Genomic DNA, 21,098 nt, shown 5'->3' with positions numbered 1-21,098 from the left:
AGCTACCATGCTATTGGCGCCTTAAATTGGTAACAATTTTTTGCTAATGCACGATAATGAAAGACCTCACGTTCACAAACTAATCGAATATTTACAACAGGGTAAATCTTCGGACTTTGAATTGGCTATCGCAAAGTCTAGATCTTAACCCAATTGAACATTTGTGTGACATAATTGGCAGAAGACTACGCCAGCGTTTGCCACCTAGAACCTTACAAGAGGTAGAAACAGTAGCCCTTGAAATTTGGAATGACATTAATCAAGACCAAATAGCATACCTCATTTGTAATATAAAAGTATTGAATGAATTAACAAACAAAATGTTAAGAAAGCGTAAGGCTACAGTTGAGTTTTAATTTCAATATTTTATATATGCTAGAATATTTCACAGGGTGCTCCAAACTTTAAGGAAAAAACACAGTATGATTGTTACACCCGGTATAAATTTAAATGGCACTTACCTGTCTAGCAACAATATCATTACATCGATTTTCTTAAAGAATAATAAGGCTATAACATACTAGAAAAAATAACAAATGGGACAACAGGTTTAGGAAATTCGAGACATCTAACATGTCAAATTTTTAAAGTGTTCCGTTAATTTTGCTGCTGTGTGTAGTTCCGCAGACAATCTTCCTTAGCATTAGCTTCTGCTAGCGTTGCTATATTGTAGAGTCCTTTTCATGAGCATTTTTCAGTGCATCACAAATGATAGAAAAAAAGGTAAGTCCGTGATAATACACATTTATGACATTTATTCTAACATGACATTTTAGTTAAATCTGACAGTTGTCACATTTTATATGTAATTTGGCATAAAAACAAATCAATTGTGTTTATTGCATTTATAAAATGGTATTTTCTTATAAATGGTACAGATTATATTCGTAGATATATTATATAATTCGTAAATAATTTTTTTTTGGATTATAGCGCCATCTATGGACAACTAGAATAAATGTTATAAATGTCTGTAATCACAGACGTGCCTTTTTTTCTGTCACATACAATTTAATGCGTTAGAAAGAAATCGAAAAACTGTGACGCACTGAAAAATGCTCATGAAAAGGACTCTATGTATCCTTATCTTCCCTCTTTTAGACCTCTCTCTATTTCATGTAAAAATATTACATGAAAATTAAGACACAGAAATAAGAACAAAGACAAGAAATAAAAATCTACTCCAATTAAAATATATTATTTATTTAAAAACAAAAAAATTAAATATCCTATTTTTCCGAGACACCCTCAGTTTTTTCTTCAGTTGGGGAATCTTCTCTTTTCCGTTTTCCTTGATTTCTTTTGCTTTTTTGAATCTTTTGGTCACCAACCCTAAAAATTATTCAAATAATATATAATTAGATAACTGTTCGAGCCATTTAAATATCGTAGTAATTGTTGTTTGTTATGTGTGCACCCTATATGCAAAACCGTTAGTTATTGAGAAGTGTTAAAAGTAACGCACATTTTCATAACATAAACACACAAATTCTTCCCACGTGTGGACAACAATTTAATTATCTACTTCGAAGAAATCATGTCATGCAGGTCTGCAAATTTTTGACGAGTATGTTCCCGGCAGAATTTAACCGTCGATAGTGTTGTAAGAGAATGTGAATTGACAAGACAAGATACGGGTAATCGGATTTTCCGAGCCGCGTAATAAAAAACGGTTTACTGGAAAGAGACCGAAATCATTAGACCGAAAGCAGTAGACCGAACTCATTAGACCGAACAGCAGAAGACCGAAAAGCAGTTCTTTTTACTTGTCGCAGTAAAAGAGATAAGACTAATGTAATTACAATTAAATGTTATTTGGATGGTTATTATAAACAGTTAAAATGGTGTTAACGTTACTCTACCCTTAATTTATTTTTACCTTCACTAATTTGTTTAAATCAGAAATTTGTTTATCAGACTGTACAGAGTAACAATTTACACAGTCTATATATCAAATAATACAAAACAACTACAATAAACAAAAAGACAGATATACAAAATCTTAGCATAATTTACTGCAATATTTTTTAATTTATGTACCATTTCGGTCTAATGCTGTTCGGTCTAGTGAGGTTCCGGTAAAGTGCTTTTCGGTCTAATGAGTTCGGTCTACTGCTTTCGGTCTAATGATTTCGGTCTAATTGTCGTGTACCATAAAAAACACATATTTTTAAGAGAATCAGAATTACTGAGATATCGGTTGGATGAGCGTGGTTTTTCGCGTCGCCGGTAAAATATAAGTTCCAAAGATACTGTAATGCACGTTTGACATTTCCGGATTACGGTATAAACACTTTAATTGTACGCGGTGTGTTATATTAGAGATATACTGTTTATTTTTCGCCTTTAATATTTTGCAAGCTGTTAACTCTTTTGACTTAAAGCTGATTATAGAAAATAGAAGTACAAAGTTTTTATTTAATTTCGAATCTCGGGGTTTGTTAAGATCGGATAGATTTTTAGAGGCCCCCACAATAACTATACAATCGAATAAATCGTTACGATAAAAAAATGTCATCATAAAGAAAGCGCTTAAAAAACATGTATTTGATAAATTATAACAATTATTGCCTACTATATTTTAATATATTTTAATGAGAATTAACCAGAATTAAGATTTGACAACAAATTATTTTGCGTTTCGATTTCCACTAAGGACCAAGGGCGGATACAGAGAGGAAGCCATGCCCCCCCCCCCTTGAATGGCACTCACCTTAAATGAATGTCTTTAAGGCGACCTTTACACAGTCAATATTATTGAAGCAATATTATTGGCGAATAAATGGTAAAAAAACGGTAGCGCTCACACGACTCAATAATATTCATCAATAAAAATAAAATGCGGTAGCCAACACGACTCCAAGCTTCTTATCTAGCTTAATTTTATCTATTCAGCATCGTCCCACAGGTTGCTGGACTAAAGTTAACGAAACTTTTTTGACGTAACTATACCTTCGTACCCACAACTTTTTCTTACGTTTGTTGCTTGTGTGCCCCTCTTCGTCCAACACTGATGCAATTAATTGCTAATTTCCTTTTGCTTAATTTGCTCATCGCTTAACTTTTTGTTGTAATTGAAAGACGTGACAAACCTTGATGAACGTTACTGCACCACTGCCCGACGCACGTATAATGTGAATAAGCGACAGTTTTAACGTAACGTTGACAGTACGTTGACGTTAAATGCGAATTAATCTTAACTGGGTAAATAATAATTGACATAAAATTTTGACAGTATACTTTTGAAGGCGAGGACTACTGAAAAATTTATTTGAGTCGCCATCTCATGGTTAAGCCCGGGACTTATTGACCGATGTATTACATAAAAATCTTACATGGCTGTGTTCCTACATCCGGGGCCCCAATGCGGTGTTGGGTTTTCTTGAAACCGAACTAGTCCCATCTTTTTGGACGCAGGATTGGCATCTGGATGCAATTTAAAAGAATACTCTTTCTCTGGCTTTTGAGATAATATACGGAAGGCGGGAGTATCTTCTGTGAGCCTCTTTTTACCGGCAGGATGAAGTTGTTCCCAACATCTCATTATGTCCCATACAACCTAAAACAGATAAAAACTTGTTTCGTACAATATTTTATAAACATTTTACAAATGGTATACTGGTAGGAGTGCTAGAAGTCTAGGCGTAGCTTTTTTTAGAATAAGACAGGAATTTTGTTGACTGACTATTTTAAAAAAGGTAAAACCGTAACTGCTCCTAACTTATAATGACACTGGGTACAAGCATCTGTTCAAGCACACTGGGATTTAAAAAGAAACAATCCTTTTCACCAAAGTAATACATGTGTCAATGAAAGTGTACGATAATGGGGAAATCTGCACTATATACTGCTAAAAAATCCAGCCTATTTCCTACATTTGGCCCCCATAGAGTTCCATCTATTCTCCAAGCTGAGAACTGACTGATAAATGTCCTTATAGAATAGAATAGAAATATGCTTTATTGTCACTGAAAATTATACAAATTTTATGGACAAAGCTTAATATAAAGTCAGAAAAAATAAATAAATAATATCTAACAATAACAATAACAAATACAATTTTCTGAAATTTGATAAATCGTCAATATAAAAAAAATACAAAAATACAAAATATAAGTTAATAAAGTAAAGAAAAAAAAAAACAAAATCGATATATTGCAACAATTTATAGAAATTGCAAAGTGAACATACAACAAAGTAAACTATAGACATAGGAACTAATAAGTTTAAGCTGCTGCATGTGACACCCAAATATACATAAGTTTGGTTACTTGTACATTACTGTACTTTCTTAGTTAGTCATTAAGAAACTCTTCTACTGAATAATATGGTCTTTTAGATAGATGAGCTTTTGTCATTTTACGGAACTTGGGGAAAGATGTTGCAGATTTGAGTTGTAAAGGAAGATGGTTGTATAGTTTTTTTGCAAAATATAATATAGATTTCTTTACTAACTCAGAGGACGGGATCGGTAATCAATTCAAGAAGCTATAGTATCGTGTAGATGAGTATCTGACAGCATTTCCAGAGGAATACAAATGAAAAGGAAATTTATTATGCTGGAAAATAAAAATTCTTTGAAGGTCTAAATTGTATTCACCAACAGACCAAGAACTTTTCAGACCAACCTCTTAGTATAACACTTACCTTGGTAGGCGCATCTGTTTTTATAGAAGTTTTGTTCATATGGGTAAACGATACTCGATATCCAGCATTAAGAATGGCAGATCTACAAGAATATTTATAAAAATAATTATGTTTTATAACCAAAATTTTTAACAAATACAGTAATATTACCACAACTTCCTTGATACCGCAGTGGTAAAAGACATTAGGTATAGGCCACCCCACACCCCGAATTTGAGGCTTAGATATCGAAAAAGCGACCATGGTAGGTGAATGGCAAATTTTGGTCATTCTTTATATTTTCGAGGTCGCTGAATCCGAATATGAAGATTATTTTTATCTAGAATTGGTGGAACATGTTCAAAAATCAAATTTTATGCAAAAATGCGAAAAATCAATTTTGATGATTTTTCATATTTACCTCGCTGTATCTTTGGTCGCTGTAAATATTTCCTTTTGAAAATTTTACTTTGTTATCTTTGTAATATTTAGATAACAACGAGCTTTGTCCAAAATGTTTAAACAAAGTAAAAGAGGAGTTGTTAATTTTTAAACATTTTGTCGTCAGATTTCGTTAGTTTCATGTTTACTTAAAAAATTTGAGTGACAAACTCTTTAGTTTATAATTTTAACCAATACAGCAATAAAACATAATTCATGAAGAAGTTTTATGGAAAATTTCAAGTCAAAATATGCAAAAGGAAAAAAGTTATGTGACCTTATAGACGAGTGGCACTCCCCCAAAAAATCGCTTATTTCTCGAGATACTGACCACGGTGTAGTGAATGGCTAATTTTGGTCTTACTTTATGTTTTTGATGGTACTGAAAACGAAAATGAGGTTTATTTTAAATTTTAGACGGTGCCATTTTCAAAATCGCTATTTTACCCTAAAAATAAAAAAAAAATGAAATCACGTTTTTCTTAAAATTAAAGGTTACACAATTTTTTTTTCTATAAAACATTTTATTCTATGTACCCTATATTTTGACACAAACTTGATTAAAAAGCTAAATTTCAAATTTTGTTACTCAACTTTTGCGATTAAACTTTGCAATTCTGGAATCCGCAGGAATTCATAACTTTTATTATAATAAGACAGAAAGATTGAAACACGTACCATTGTCTAGGTCTAGAGAAAGGTAAGAAATATATACTGTAAAAATTTCAGAAAAAAAATATTAAAATGGAACAGAGTTGTAGCGAGTTAATCGTAAAAAATGTGGTTTCATTAGTTTCATTTATTTTTAGGGTAAAATTGCGATTTTGCCAACGCTCCCCCACGTAAAATTCAAAATAAACCTAATTTTCGTTTTCAGCGTTTCAACCCTATCTAATTTCGCTAAATGGGTCTTTACTACGCACGAGGACTAAAGTCATCATAACAAAGATCCAGATAAAAATGAAGATATTGAACAAGTGGAAAGAATGAAAAACGTAGGAGTCTGGATTACTAAAGATCTAAATCCGAAATCAGAAATTCGATCAAGAATAGAGCAATTAAGAGCAGCCTTTTTGAAGATAAGGAAATTTCTGAGTAACCAAAGACTCAAATTCAAAACCGATATCGGATGGGAAAATGTTATATCCACTCTATTCTTCTTTACGGTGCCGAAGCTTGGACTGTTAATGTTGACTGAATGAGAAAACTCAAAGCTTTTGAGATGTGGCTTTTTAGGAGAATTTTGTAAAACCATGGACCGATCATATTACAAATCAAATGCTGTTGCACATAATGGGAAGAGATAGGAAACTTTTGACCTCCATTAAAATGAGAAAATATTTGGGAAATATTTGATAAGTACAAGTTTTTGCAGCTGATTATGAAGGAAAATCGAAGGAAAAATAGGGCCTGGTAGACGACAAATATCCTGGCACAAAAACATTCGCGACTGGACCATGTTAAACACAGAGACGCTTTTAAGAAAAGCAGAATACAGAGACGAATGTGCAATGGTTATAGCTATAGTCAACCTTCACTAGTGGAGTCGGTACTAGAAGAAGAAAAAGATAACTTACCTTATCACCATCATTGGTGGTTGTTCCACGTGTATAGTACTACAAAGTTTCTCAAACGTATAATACAAAGGTACATCTACTAATTCTTCAGATATAACGTTCAAAACACCATGAATTCGACGTATGGTACCTAATTTTTCCGGTGCGATCTCTAGGACTTCTTTCACAAACTCCGCAGAGTGTAAAGGAGCAGACCAGATAGGACCACCAATCTATGACAACAACAAAAACATGATTAATTAAAATAATTAATTAATTATTAAAAGAGATTGCACAAAAAATGGCGAATCAGGCAAATGTATTAAGATAAAAGATAATGATAACGAAGAGACAGAAAAAAGCGAAATATTATGCTTCAACAAGAAACAAAACAGACAGCAAAGAAAACTATACAATATTATGCCGAGAAATTAGAAAACTAATTAGAAAGAGAAAAAGAAGAAATACGAACAATAGCAATATGAAGACATGGAAAGGAATTGACAACAGTGAAATAGTCGAGCATTTTCAAACGAAACGAGAGCTTTCAGTCCTAACTGCGTGTCTGTACTAAAAAAAAAAAATGAATTAAAAATTACAAAACGGCTCTCGACCAGAAATCCTTGGTGGTGGGGAAAACAAAAATGTCTATCTGTCCTACAAAATTTCACTTTGGAAAAAACGTAATTACAAAACCGTTGAAAACCGTTTATCACTGTCCTTCTCAGAAGGGGGCAATAACCGCTTGACTCGCCTAACTTTCCAAATACCTACTTTCTAAAGAGGATTATGATACAAATGACAAATGTTACCCAGAAATATAGGTAAGAATTAATGTATGGTCTGATAGGAATTTAATCGTAAAAAACTAAACTATAAGGAGACGGAACAATACATCAAGAAGAAGATGGAGAAGATATATACCTTGGGGTGGACCTACCGGTAGAGGACCAAAACATAGACGAAACATTGTAAGACATTTTAACAAATTGAAGAACGCAAAAGCTTCGCGAAACAACACATTTTGCAAAACGCAAAATAACACATATATGGAACATGGAACGATGAGAAAATACCAACAAAATGGCACGAAAGTGCAATAACCCATCCATAAAAAGGGAGACAAAACCAAGTGCTCTAATTATAGAGACATCTCCCTAATTAATACGGCGCACAAAATTCTATCGAACATCCTTTTGTAAAAAATGTCACAGGGGCATATTCTTCTTCTTTTGGCATCATAACCCTGGATGGGTCTTTGCCTGTCTGGCTATGTCCTTTTGTAGAATAATTTTGGTTCTTTCGTCTAATAATTTCGATGTCATCAATCTTTTATTAGCATAGTATGTACAATTTCCACTGGCAATACGAGCATTAATTTCGCTACGTACGGAATTCTTTTGATTGATTTCTGTGCCCAGATATGTGAAGGCATCCACACGTTCAATAGCATAGTTGTCTAATGTTATATTATTTTCACTCTCGGGTGTTCTGTTGATGGTCATTTCAGCCCTCTTTTTTGTGCTTCAGGATCAATTTCCTTGAACGTTTCCATTAGTCGTGTCCATTGATATAAAAACACCAAGGATAGAACCTATGAGCAAAATTCTGGCGTCCAAAGTAGCTGATAGAAGTAGTTATAACTTGACATAACAATGGCCGACTCTTGGTTTCCGGAATAATTTCTTGATTTACCAACAGGAATGCATTAAATTATTGACTTAATATTTCCTTAATACATAATGTTACCTGTTTTACAATGTATTTTACATTAAAATATGTCACCAAATAAAATATTTATTATGTATTAACCACAAAAACACCTGTCAACGCCAACTTCACGTCAGAAATTGTAAACAGTATGTGACGTCAGTTCCGTCGCAGATCAGTTGCATGTAAAATTATACACAGTTAGACCGCTTGGTCGTGTCTTGCTTCTACTAATAATGGCGACATCGTCTGCATATGCAGTAATTTGTACTGTTTTGGTATTTATATGGCCGGTTACACTGGTTTTTCTGATAACTGCCTCAAGAACTAGGTTGAACAGCATGGTTGCGTCTCCCTGTCTCACCCCCATGTTGATGTCAAACAGAGGAGACAGTTCTCCATCTACTCTAACTGCGGCTTTTAAACCCTGCAACGTCATTTTTATGAGGCTGACATAGGGACATAGCTCAGAATAGCCATATATCAGATTTTTTACTCTAAGGCAGCTGCTTGAAAAAGGATGGGAATTCAATAGAAATGGCCGTTCAAGTATTACGTAACGCAGGTTGGGAGGGGGGGTTAAAAATCTTCAAAAATTGCGTTACGTAGGGGGGAGGGGGGGTCAAAAATCTTCAAAAACCGCGTTACGTAATACTTGAACGCTCCCGAAGTATCTATAATCTCTTCATAGATTTCCGACAAGCGAACGACAGCATTAAAAGGGATCAAAAATGTTGTGCTGTCAGCTAAGAGCCACCCCAGGTTGTAGTGCTACGAGAACAAGAGACAGCTGTGTTTATCTTAAGCTTGTATTAACAATGAAAATAGGTACTATAGCAATTTTTTAGCACTTGAATTATATATAGGTACTCACATGATGTGTATTTCCACAATGTTCACAGTTAAGCGAAACTGGAGGACCTGTTGGAATTTTAAACTTAACATTTCCTTTTTCGCCGGTCTTTGTTATACCTAGTGGTTGAAGAGTAAAACTATCACATCCTGTACAATGATAAACGTGAGATAATTTACTGTAACAGAAAAAAATTTAGTAAGTTCACTAAATTTATGTCGATTTTTTATTAATTCAAGGTTAATTGTTTCAAAACCTCTAAAGAATTTAATTTATTTCTACTTTTCATCTTAAGGGGATAGGCGCAAACTTTCGGCTCCAATGATATTTAAATGCATTAATTTTTTTTAGAATTCTGAGAAAACTAAGAAGTATTTTTAAAAAATTTAAACTTAGAATCAAAGATTACATTATTGCCGAGGGCCTGAAAAATGTTTATTTTAATAAGTTATAGGGGTGAAAAAGAAGAGAAAATTGAGTGTAACTTTTAATTTCAAATATCTCGTTCAAAAGAAACTTTTTGTTTATTCTAAGGGACTTTTCAAGTTCCGTTCAAATTTTACCAAAATATTTAGTAGTTTTTCCAGGATTCGAAAAAAAAAATGAACACCATGTCCGTGGTGATATTTTCCAAAACGAACATTTGCTATCTTTGTCATACACATACAACGCACTCAGTCGAACAGAATGTGCTGACAAGACAGTGACAAACAAGGCTATTAAATATTTGACACGGGTTCAGGAATATTTTGAGTTGTTTATTAAATAATATAGATAGTGTATTTGATAGACAATTGTTTTAAGACGCGAAATTAATAAAAAGGTATTTGTTTATTATCTATGGAAGATCCAAGCAGAAAATACACCAGAATATATTCTACGATCAAGTATTTTGTTGTTAAAGATGTTCAAAATGTATCTAAGCGTTTCACAGTAACAATATATTATTAAAAAAATCACTTTATCACTTTTCTTCTTTTATCGATGAAGTATTAATTTTTATTGTATAGTATATAAATTATTGTAATCACTGAATACATAGTTAGTCAAAAAAGAATCATTAATTAACTCAATTAATAATTTAAGCGATTATACAAGTAACAGTTATCCAAGAACATTGAAAAGACATCTCTAAATTAATGATGATAGTGTCATTGTCAAATAATTTTTACATCTCCATAAAAAGAGAAAGTAGGGATAGCGGTAAAATATTTGCGCCTACTGTTTGCCCTTTGAGGGGACTTTTACTTTCTAAATTGAAAAAAAAGACAGTCTTTAAATATTTTTCAAGAAAAAACTATTACATTTATGGTACTTTTAGTCTTTTTGCACCACTGCAGAGGGTGAAAGGTATTAGAACCCAAATGTCGAGTTGCAGCTGCACAGGTCAGCCATCGCGCATGTAGGTATCGTTATAAATGCAGCTATAACTTCGTTCTTTTTTCAAATTTCTTAATAAAATTTTAGCACATTTTTTTATTCTCTATGATACTAAGGAATGTTTTTACCCAAAAAAAAACAAATATTGATTTTTGAAGTTCTACCTCTTTACGATCAAGAGTGAAATTTTATAATGCCGGGCGCATGCGCACACAGACAGTATGTAGTTTTTTTGCTAATATTCTAAGATTTGTATGTATCAGCGCTGTCAGCGCAAATAAGTCATTAAAAGGATATATTAGTGTTTTTAGTAAATGTATTATTTATTATAATTTTTGTGTCTTTGGATTTGTCTTCCTCGGGAATAAGATATTTTATAATAATAGTAAGTATATTTAAAGTATTTTTGTACACTTCACTTGGTCTATTAAATTTGTCAGTATGTATGAGAAATCTTGTAACCTGTCGAAGCAAAAGGTATATAGCTCAGTGGTAGAGCGTGTGGCCGGAGATCGAGAGGTCCCGGGTTCAAATCCCGGACGATTCATATTCTTTTTTTTTTTTGAAGTTATACTTCTTTACCGGCGATAGAGGGTGAATTTTTATATGGTAAAACCTAGCGACCGGGCGCATGCGCATTATAACTTTGTTCTGATTGGATGTTCAAATGACATGTCAAAAATTATTCAATATGGCGGCTGTGACACAGCTGTAGTTAAATTATTTATGGTTGTTGCGTTTTAAAATTTGTGTGAAAAGAAACAACAAACAAAAGTTAGTTAATAGTTATACTGCCTTTTTAAATAGTTTTCATATACCTATATTTTTGGGCTTTTCGACTATTTTGGACAAGGAAAACTCATTCTAATTTGGTAAGTAGTTTTTATTATAATCATATTGTAATTATACATTTGGATTAGGTTGAAATACATACATTTATTTTCTCAAGAATGCGGATTTTAGAGAGAAATCCCAAATTAGGTTCGATTTTTATTTTTAAATTATGATTTTTTGGCGTAGATTTATTTATCTAGTAGGTATGTAATGCTTTGATTTACATACTTAATTTGATTACCAACAAAAGTTCTACCAATCTTCATCGTAATATATTGTTTTCTTACTGTTTTGTTATATTTTTATATTTTCTTCCACAAAATTTAAACTACATAATTTAATTTTCAAAACAACTGTCAAACAGTAAAACGTTAAGTTACCGTATTTTTCCACATGATAAATAATGTGGGATTGGTTGAGTTAGTCTACGCTTCGATTACGAATCAAAGCGCCACGAAATTCACGGGTTCAATTCCCGATGCAAGTTTTATTTTTGTATGCATGTTATGATTGTAAGTATATTTGTTATATAATTTTTTTTTTCAGAAAATGCGTATTTAAAATTTTTGCCAACAATTATTATTGTTCAGAAATCATTTTTTCTTTGTGGCATTTTTCAATGTGTTTGTGTGCGTTTTATTCTTTTATTTTTTTTTAAATTTTTGGTATTGTCTTAAAAATCACATACTATGTAGTAGAAGTATAACTTCTTACGTGCGTACAAAGTACACACACATTCTTTTTTTTAATTTTTGGTATCGTTTTAATAAAAATTTTTTTAAAAGTGGTAGGTAAGAAAGTTAGTTTAATATTTAAATAAAATACAAATAACCTGTTAAGTATATTAATTTCGTTGAAATCATAATAATAGAAGTATAACTTCTTACGTGCGTACAAAGTACACACACATTTTTTTTTAATTTAGAAGTTTAAAAATCTCCTTAAAACATTGAATTTCGATATAAAGTATTCTTATCATAATTAATAAGAAAAAACGGACTAACCTGGTTGAAAATTTGCATTTGTGAGCTCCTGAATATACTCTCACAAACACTCGAATATAGAAATCAGCTGACAGTGACATCAGAGGTTCAATATATCTCCCATATCGAGTAGCATGCGACTCTATAGACTGCAACAAAATCCTCAAAGCCATCTCATGACAATTCCTGCTCCTGATAGAAATCGCGCCATATTTAGTGTAGCAGGTCTCTGGGCTGTTCCCTGCCAGCACGGCCATATCTGTAGCAGTTACAAGTAACAAGCCTCCATCTTTAATTGCTTGTACCGCCGAATCTAGAAACATTGAAGGACAGCCGTAAGGGTCTAAGTCAATCACATCGAACTGGTTTTGTTTCTTGTGTTGATACATTAATGCTCTAAAATTACAAATAAAACGATGACGTAAGATGGCTGTATTCAATCTCAATTTACAAAAAACTTTATGCTTCATTAAGAATTAGAACTGAAGAATGGAGTGGATGATACAACAATTCATAGTTTAATTAAATCATTTTAGATATGATTTTTTAGATAGGATTTTTTAGATATGATTTTTTGAGTAGTCTTACAGGTAAGAGTCTGGAGTTTAGTGGATGCGCTCAAACGAAGAAGAGTTCAAATTGCTTGTATTCAAGAAACTAGGTGGAAAGGACAAAGGGCGAAAGAACTAGGTGAAGGATACAAATTGTGGTATGTAGGGAGTAGTAACACTAGAAATGGAGTTGGTATACTTGCTGGTAGTGAAATGAAAGATAACGTAGTAGAAGTTGTAAGAACGAGTGATAGAATGATGTCAGTGAAATTTGTAATTGATAAAGAGGTATTGAATGTTGTGTGTGTGTGTGTGTATGCTCCCCAAACAGGTCTGGGTGAGAATGAAAGAAGAGCTTTCTATGATCAATTAGGAGACGTACTGAGTGATATTCCAGCAGAGGAGAAAGTTATAATAGGAGGTGATTTCAATGCACATGTGGGCCAAACCAAGACAGGATATGAAACAATACATGGGGGATTAGGCTTTGGAACTAGAAATGAAGCTGGAGATGATATGCTTGAATTAGCAACAGCATTGGATATGGCGATTGTTAACACATTCTTTAAAAAGAGAGAAACTCAACTTATTACCTACAAAAGTGGACAACATCGATCCCAAATAGACTACTTCATGATAAGGAAAGAAGACATACGTGAATGCAAGGACTGCAAGGTAATAGTTAGTGAGACAGTAAGCCAACAACATAAGCTGCTTGTTCTGGACATCGAAGTAAAAAGCGAAACTAAACAAAAATATCGGAGAGGACCACAAAAAATCAAGTGGTGGCTGCTGAAAGATGAGAAAGAAGTTCTATTCAGGAGAAGAATAGTAGAGAAAATATGTTGGAACATGAAAGGAAGTCCTAATACAATTTGGAGAAAAATGGCCAGTAGTATTAGAGAGACTGCTATTGAAATACTTGGGAAAACGTCAGGAAAAAAGTTTGAGGATAAAGAAACTTGGTGGTGGTCAAACGAAGTACAAGGAAAAATAAAAGAGAAGAGAAAATTATATAAAAAGTGGCAAGAAACCAGATCCGACACAGATCTTCAAAACTATATGGTGGCGAAAAAGGAAGCGAAAGTAGCAGTAGCAAAAGCCAAAGCAGAAGCGTATTCAAACTTATACGATCAACTTGATACCAGGGAAGGCGAAACGAAGATATATAAAATAGCCAAACAGAGAGCAAAGAAAGCAAAAGATTTTAATCAGATTAGATGTATCCGAGATGAAAATAATAAAATACTAGTTCACGAAAGGGATGTCAAAAAGAGATGGAGAAAGTACTTTGACAGCTTATTAAATGAAGAATTTGACAGACAGCCGGTAGAGTCAACGGAGACAGTAGCAGCAATGGTCACCAAAATAACCAACGAGGAAGTGGCTCAAGCGCTTCAAAAAATAAAGAAAGGAAAAGCGGTAGGACCAGATGATATTCCTGGGGAAGTATGGAGAGCCTTGGGAGAGACAGGAACAAGGTGGCTAGCAGGTCTATTTAATAGAATTATGGAAGTCGGACAAATGCCAGACGAATGGAGAAGCAGTATACTGGTACCTGTTTACAAAAACAAGGGAGATATACAACAATGTACAAACTACAGGGCTATAAAACTGCTTAGCCACACCATGAAAATATGGGAAAGAGTAATTGATAGACGGATACGTGAAGAGACCGAAATATCCGAGAATCAATTTGGCTTTATGCAGGGTAGATCAACAACAGATGCAATTTTCATTATAAGGCAGTTGATGGAAAAATACAGGAGTAAAGAAACAAACGCTCATATGGTATTCATTGATCTTGAGAAAGCATATGATAGAGTTTCTCGAGAGATTCTGTGGTGGGCACTCAATAAGAAAGGAGTCCCTGGTGAATATGTAAAGATTGTGAGGGATATGTATGAGGGAGTAACGACTAGTGTCAGGACAGGTGTGGGAGAGACTGATAAATTTCATGTGAAAGTAGGATTGCACCAAGGCTCTGTGCTTAGTCCGTATTTATTCTCATTAGTTTTGGACCAGATAACGGCGAAACTACAGGGTAACATTCCATGGTGCTTAATGTATGCTGATGATGTAGTGTTAGTAGGAAATAGTGAAAGAGACTTAGAACAAAAACTGGAACAGTGGAGACAAGCTCTGGAGGAAAAAGGTTTAAAACTTAGTAGGACAAAAACAGAGTATTTGGAATGTTCATTTAAAGATACTACAAATAAAATGGTATCTTTGGATGGTGAAATGATTGTGAAAAGCAATAGTTTTAAGCACCTAGGATCGGTATTACGGAGTAATGGAGAAATAGATGGAGATGCATGCAGTAGAATTAGGGCTGGATGGATGAAGTGGAAAGAAGCGAGGGGTGTGTTGTGTGACAGAAAAATTCCAATGAAGCTGAAGGGAAAATTCTATAAAACAGCCATAAGACCGGCTATGATGTACGGAACTGAATGTTGGGCAGTGAAAAAGAAAGAGGAACAACGAATGCATGTGGCGGAAATGAGAATGCTTAGATGGATGAGTGGAGTGACAAAGAAGGATAAAATTAGAAATGAGTATATTAGGGGAAGTCTAGGTGTGGCACCAATTGATGCCAAAATGAGAGAGCATAGGTTAAGATGGTTTGGTCATGTTCAACGTCGAGACGTTAATCACCCAATACGAAGAATAGCTGAAGTGCAGATTCCTGGAAGGAGTAGGAGAGGAAGACCAAAGAAGACCTGGGGGGAGGCGATAAGGCAGGACATGTTGGTAAAGGGGATTAACATTGATATGACCCAAGATAGAATTGTGTGGAGAAATGCAATTAGGGAAGCCGACCCCGCATAGGGATAAGGCAAAGAGAATGATGATGATGATATGATTTTTTGAGCTGTACAAGATAAAATCTGCCTTTCTTAAGAAACTGATTTTTTTTCATGAGAAAAACATCTTTTCTCATGAATTTCTACATACAGTTGGTTCAAAAGGAACTGATAGATATATATATAATCTGAGTTTACTATTTTACCAGTTAGTTACTGATTAATCCACAATAAAAATCAATATAAAATTATATTAACAATTAAAAAACATTTATTATTTGATTTGTTTCATCTAAAAATAAACTCCATAAAACCTAAAAAAAAACACCAGCAATTTTAAAAAATCTGGCCTAAAATGACAAATTTATGTAATCACATTAAATTACATACTACGAGATGGCTCATAGTTGGCGTCCAACAAAAGAAAGCAATCTATGAGTTAACTCGTAGTTGGCAGTCAATGTGTTAATTGTTGGGGTTTTCCAAGTTAATCAATCTACAAATATTTCATACTTACACAGCGTCATCATGATTTGGTTTTACCAAATGTTCAACATTATTCAGTATTACATTATTCTTGATATCATCTACGGCTTGCAAGGAAAAATCGTTAGCTACAATTTCTTTCACACCTGGAATTTCTTTGGCATATCTTATAGATCTTAATCCAGTGGCTGAGAGGGCTTCTAGGATACTAATACCATCTTCGTACTTGGTACCAGCTTGCCAAAGTTCCAGCTGGGTGTTTACTTCATTCTTCTCTTTTTTGGCTCTAAGTTCTTCATTTTCTTTACGAAAGCGTCTTGCAAAGGCACTTATTACTGAAATGCTATAAATAAGATATATCATGAGAAAAACAGTGGAAAATGAGAACCTTTAACCTTTTAGTCCAAGAGGCAGCGTTGAAAAATCTCTTTGAATTTACTAAAGCTAGATTTTTCACAGTTGATTTCTGTGATTGTGTAGAGAAACATACTGCGGTCGGTCAAGCGAAACGTAGAACAGGGGTTACTGAGAGGGTATCAAAGTTGCTTTCCTACGAAGGTAATTAAATCCATTTACTAAGGCTGAAAATCAGCACACACATTCTAAATTAAATATAAATAAAAGTTATTATAGTTGGTCAGCTGTATGACGGGACAGAGCCGGTCGGTCGGCCTCAATGAATGTACAGGGTTATTCACTATATTTTGACTCCCTTGTAAACTGCTTTATTTACAGAATTAGAAAAAAATGTAAAATACAAAAGTTATTCGATTTTTAAATTATGATTTTTTGACATATATATCATACTAGTGACGTCAGAATATCTACAAGCACACGTTTGGTGGAAAAGATATCATGGAAAAGATATCACTATAATTAAGCGAAACCGCCTGCAGTGGGCAGGACATGTAGCCCCCCTGAATCGAACATGATAAAAAAGATTCTAATAGCGCAACCCGTGGGAATGAAAAGACGGGGTAGACCAAAGCTGAGGTGGATGGGCGGTGTAACACAGGATGCCGAGAAGATCGGAGTCGGCAACTGGAAAATGCAAGCAAGGGACAGAACAGAATGGCGTAGAAAGCTTGAGAAGGTCGAGGCCCTCTAAGGGCTGTAGCACCAAGATGATGATGACTAGTGACGTCATCCATTTGGGCGTGATGACGTAATCAACTATTTTTTTTTAATGGGAATAGGGGTGAGTGCTTGCTCATTTGAAAGGTTATTCAATTCCCTATTCAGTAATATAAACATTAACATGATTAATTATACAGGGTGTTCAACAATTTTTTTTTAAATAAATTAATTGTTTAATAATTCAAAAATTTTTTTGGACACCCTGTATAAATAATGATCTTAATGTTTATAGTACTGTATAGAGAATTGAATAACCTTTCAAATGAGCTAGCACACGACCCCTATTCTCATTTTAAAAAATACTCGATTACGTCATCACGCCCAGACGGATGACGTCACTAGTACGATATATATTAAAAATAGATATAAAAAGAGATATATTAAAAAACATTAATAACTTTTGTATTTTACATTTTTTTTTCTAATTATAAAGCAGTTTACAAGGGGGTCAAAATATAGTGAATATCCCTGTACATTCATTGGGGCCGACCGACTGGCTCTGTCCCATCATACAGCTGACCGACTATAATAACTTTTATTTATATTCAATTTAGAATGTGTGTACTGATTTTCAGCCTTAGTAAATGGATTTAATTACCTTCGTAGGAAAGCATCTTTGATACCCTCTCAGTAACACCTGTGATATGTTTCTCTTGACCGACCGCAGTATGTTTCTCTACACAATCACAGTAATCAACTGTGAAAAATTTAGCTTTAGTAAATTCAAAGAGATTTTTCAGCGCTGTCTCTCCGTCTATTTATAAATTGGTAAAATAATCTTTAATATTAGAATGGATTGAAAAATTCTCAAATAAAATCAAACGAAATTACAGATAAATGTTAGCAATATGCCCAAAGAATCAAAATATATCAGTAATACATAAAATATATAAATATATGTATATTTATATATTCTCTCTTCTCATTATGTGTCCATACTATATAATTCTCTGTGCTTTTACTGCTTTAACTATGTTCTCTTGACCCATCCATTCTTGTCTTTTGTGATTCATCTATTGTCTTCCATCCTCATTTTCCGTCTTTGGTCCCAGTATATTTCTCATATTCGTCCTTTCAAAAACTGTCAGTTGTTCTCCTTCTCTTGTTGTTAATGTGAAGCATATACCACTATTGGTGTTATGGTCATTTTGTAGATTTTCATTTTTGTGTTTTGACTTATCTTTTTATCTCTAAACTTTTTTGATTTCTTTAGAATGCTTTATTTCCTGTCTGATTACTTCTTTTCATATTGACACTTATTTCTTCTGTTGACTAATACATACTCCCAAATATTTGAATCTTTCAACCTCCTTGAAGCTGTGCATGTGTGTGTCTATTGTCAGTAATTACCATTTGTCTTCTTTTTCTTGTTTATGCTCATGTATTTTGTTTATTTTCATTTATTTTCAGTCCTCTAAGTTTAGCTTCATTTTCTATTTCTTGAAAGATTTTCTTTAATGCCCTTTTATCTGTTGCTACTCTAGTATCTCGCATTATCATGTCTATCATTTTTCTTCTGTTTAGCTTGTAAAAAGCCTATTTAAAGACTAGGTTTTTTCTATCTTTTTGTTGTTTTAGTGTATTGATAGCATCTATCGTGGATCTTTCTTTTCTGAAACCATACTGGTAATGGTAATGTCCTATGTGAAGAAATTAAAAGAAAAATAGCTATCATCATCACGTAGTGCTACAACCCTGAGTGGTTTCTAGCTGACTGTACAACTTTCTTCCAATTTGTTCAGTCATCCATCAACCTAGGGTCAAATGGAATGTTCATTTTTCTGAGATCTGCTTGGATGTTATCTCTCCATTGCATTCTGGGGCGTCCGAGTGGTTTTTTGCCTGTAGGAATCTGCTCCCATATCAGTCTTACAAGTCACAAAAGAAGAGTAGTACTGGCCAATAAGTGTTACTACGGCTTAAGAAGACAGATGGCCTCAAAAATACCTAGAAAAATTAAATTGACTGTCTACAAAACACTAATAAGACCAGTGCTAATATATGGTTCAGAAACTTGGTCACTTATGCAGAGTGACCAAGAACTGCTCAAACATTTTGAGCAAAAAATCCTAAGACGAATATATGAAGGCATAAAAGTCCAAGGTTTGTGGCGCAGGCGTTACAACTGATGTTGTAAAATTCATTAAGGTAATACGCCTTAGATGGTCATGTAATCAGATGAGAGGAAGATGCCATAGTCAGAAAAGTTTTTGACTGAAGAGGGCTGATAGGACAACGAGCAAGAGAAAGACCGAGACTTAGGTAGGTACCAAGACAACATAGAAAATGACTTAAAATCTATTGGAATTAGAGCATGGAGTAGAGTTGTCAGAGACACGGGCGAATGGAGGATTGTTCTGAATTGGCTCATAAAGATCTGTAGCGCCACTGATGATGATGACTGGTAATGCCTTATGCTACATAAAGAGTGTAAAAATGGCAAATAATGTGGAAAAAGAACAACATACGAGGTAGTACAACAAGAGCATGGATATTAGTAAACACAATAAAGAAAATACTAGTCATTACAAGGACCATATTACAATAAAGCATAGTAAGTTACATATTGACTTTCTTACCTTACATCTCTATTAAATTCTTGAACAGGATTGTAAAATACTTTTCCTCCCGTGCGAATATTTGCCAAACCTTCACAAATTTCTTGAAATTCCGTTGTCCTGCTTTGTTCCGTCATATTTTGTAAATAATTACCTACAGAAATAGTTCTTATTGATTCATAAGACAATTTTAACTTAACTTTAACTTTATTTTTTTGTATTATTCGAAAACAAAAATACATTTGAAATGTATTATTTGTTTTTTATTTTTAAACCTTCCCAAACTTGACATGTGGATCCATGACAACTAAAATGAGGTTATGATTGTTATGTCATTTGTCATTCATTCTAGCAAAAAAAGAAGATTAGCTAACGGGTAGTGTCTACGACCCCGCTTTACGGAGATTATAATATGTGTAACCTCTACTTTTTGTCCCGATTAAAGCCCGGTTAGAGGAATTTTATCGTGCAAAATTCTTCTTACCGGAATTTAATCGGGACAGAAAGTACCGGTCCTTACAGTGTTTATGTTAACTGATGTTAACTTTAACGTAATATAATAAATAAGTCTATAAACATAGTTTATAATATGATATTTGTTTCCTGATGTTGTTACTGGAAATGGTCCCAGAATGTCTACAGAACTCGTTCCCATGGAGTTCCAGTAATATATTGTTAGAGTTTTCCCTGTCTCGTTTTTGGGTCCCTTCTTGGATGCACACAGGTCACATCGTTGGCACCATTCTTCCACATCTTGCCGACAATGAACCCAATAATACCTCTCACGGACTCTAGCCATTCTCCTATTGATTCCAAAATGCCCCCCGGAGCGACTATCGTGTAGTTCTGCAAGCACGTCCTTAACACATGACCTTGGGAGAACAATTTGGAGGCACTGTTCTTGTTCTATCTGGATTCTCCCATTTACGAGTGATGGTTCATCTCGCAGATACAAGAAGTCCCACTGAAGTCAATAGCCCTTCACTGCTTGCCCATATTTTGCAATCTCCTGCCACTGTGGTCTAGCTCCGTTGTCCATGATACTGTAGCGGAAGAGAAATCTTGGCCGATCCCCGTATAACAGTAAACACCTCGAGAATGACGTAATCGGATGTGCTAGGCCTCGCCGGAGAATTCTGGAAGGTACGTCACGTAGGCGGAACAAGCCGATAGCTCGAG

At 34.0% G+C, this 21,098-nt stretch overlaps 1 protein-coding gene across 1 annotated transcript; it reads right to left on the bottom strand.

Moving 5' to 3' along the window:
• Positions 1 to 1,182: 1,182 nt before the first annotated feature.
• LOC114331813 (probable tRNA (guanine(26)-N(2))-dimethyltransferase) lies at positions 1,183 to 20,243 on the bottom strand. The gene is made up of 8 exons (XM_050659729.1): positions 19,941 to 20,243; positions 16,256 to 16,567; positions 12,405 to 12,779; positions 9,208 to 9,364; positions 6,645 to 6,856; positions 4,648 to 4,729; positions 3,336 to 3,559; positions 1,183 to 1,332 (listed from the first exon to the last, which is right to left on the bottom strand). The coding sequence occupies exons 1-8, from the start codon at positions 20,159 to 20,161 to the stop codon at positions 1,230 to 1,232; spliced, it is 1,686 nt and encodes a 561-aa protein (XP_050515686.1). The 5' UTR covers positions 20,162 to 20,243; the 3' UTR covers positions 1,183 to 1,229.
• Positions 20,244 to 21,098: the final 855 nt, after the last annotated feature.

The sequence above is a fragment of the Diabrotica virgifera genome, chromosome 8, assembly GCF_917563875.1.
Source record: "Diabrotica virgifera virgifera chromosome 8, PGI_DIABVI_V3a".
Lineage (NCBI taxonomy): Eukaryota > Metazoa > Arthropoda > Insecta > Coleoptera > Chrysomelidae > Diabrotica > Diabrotica virgifera.
This window is presented reverse-complemented; position numbering and strand designations above follow the sequence as displayed.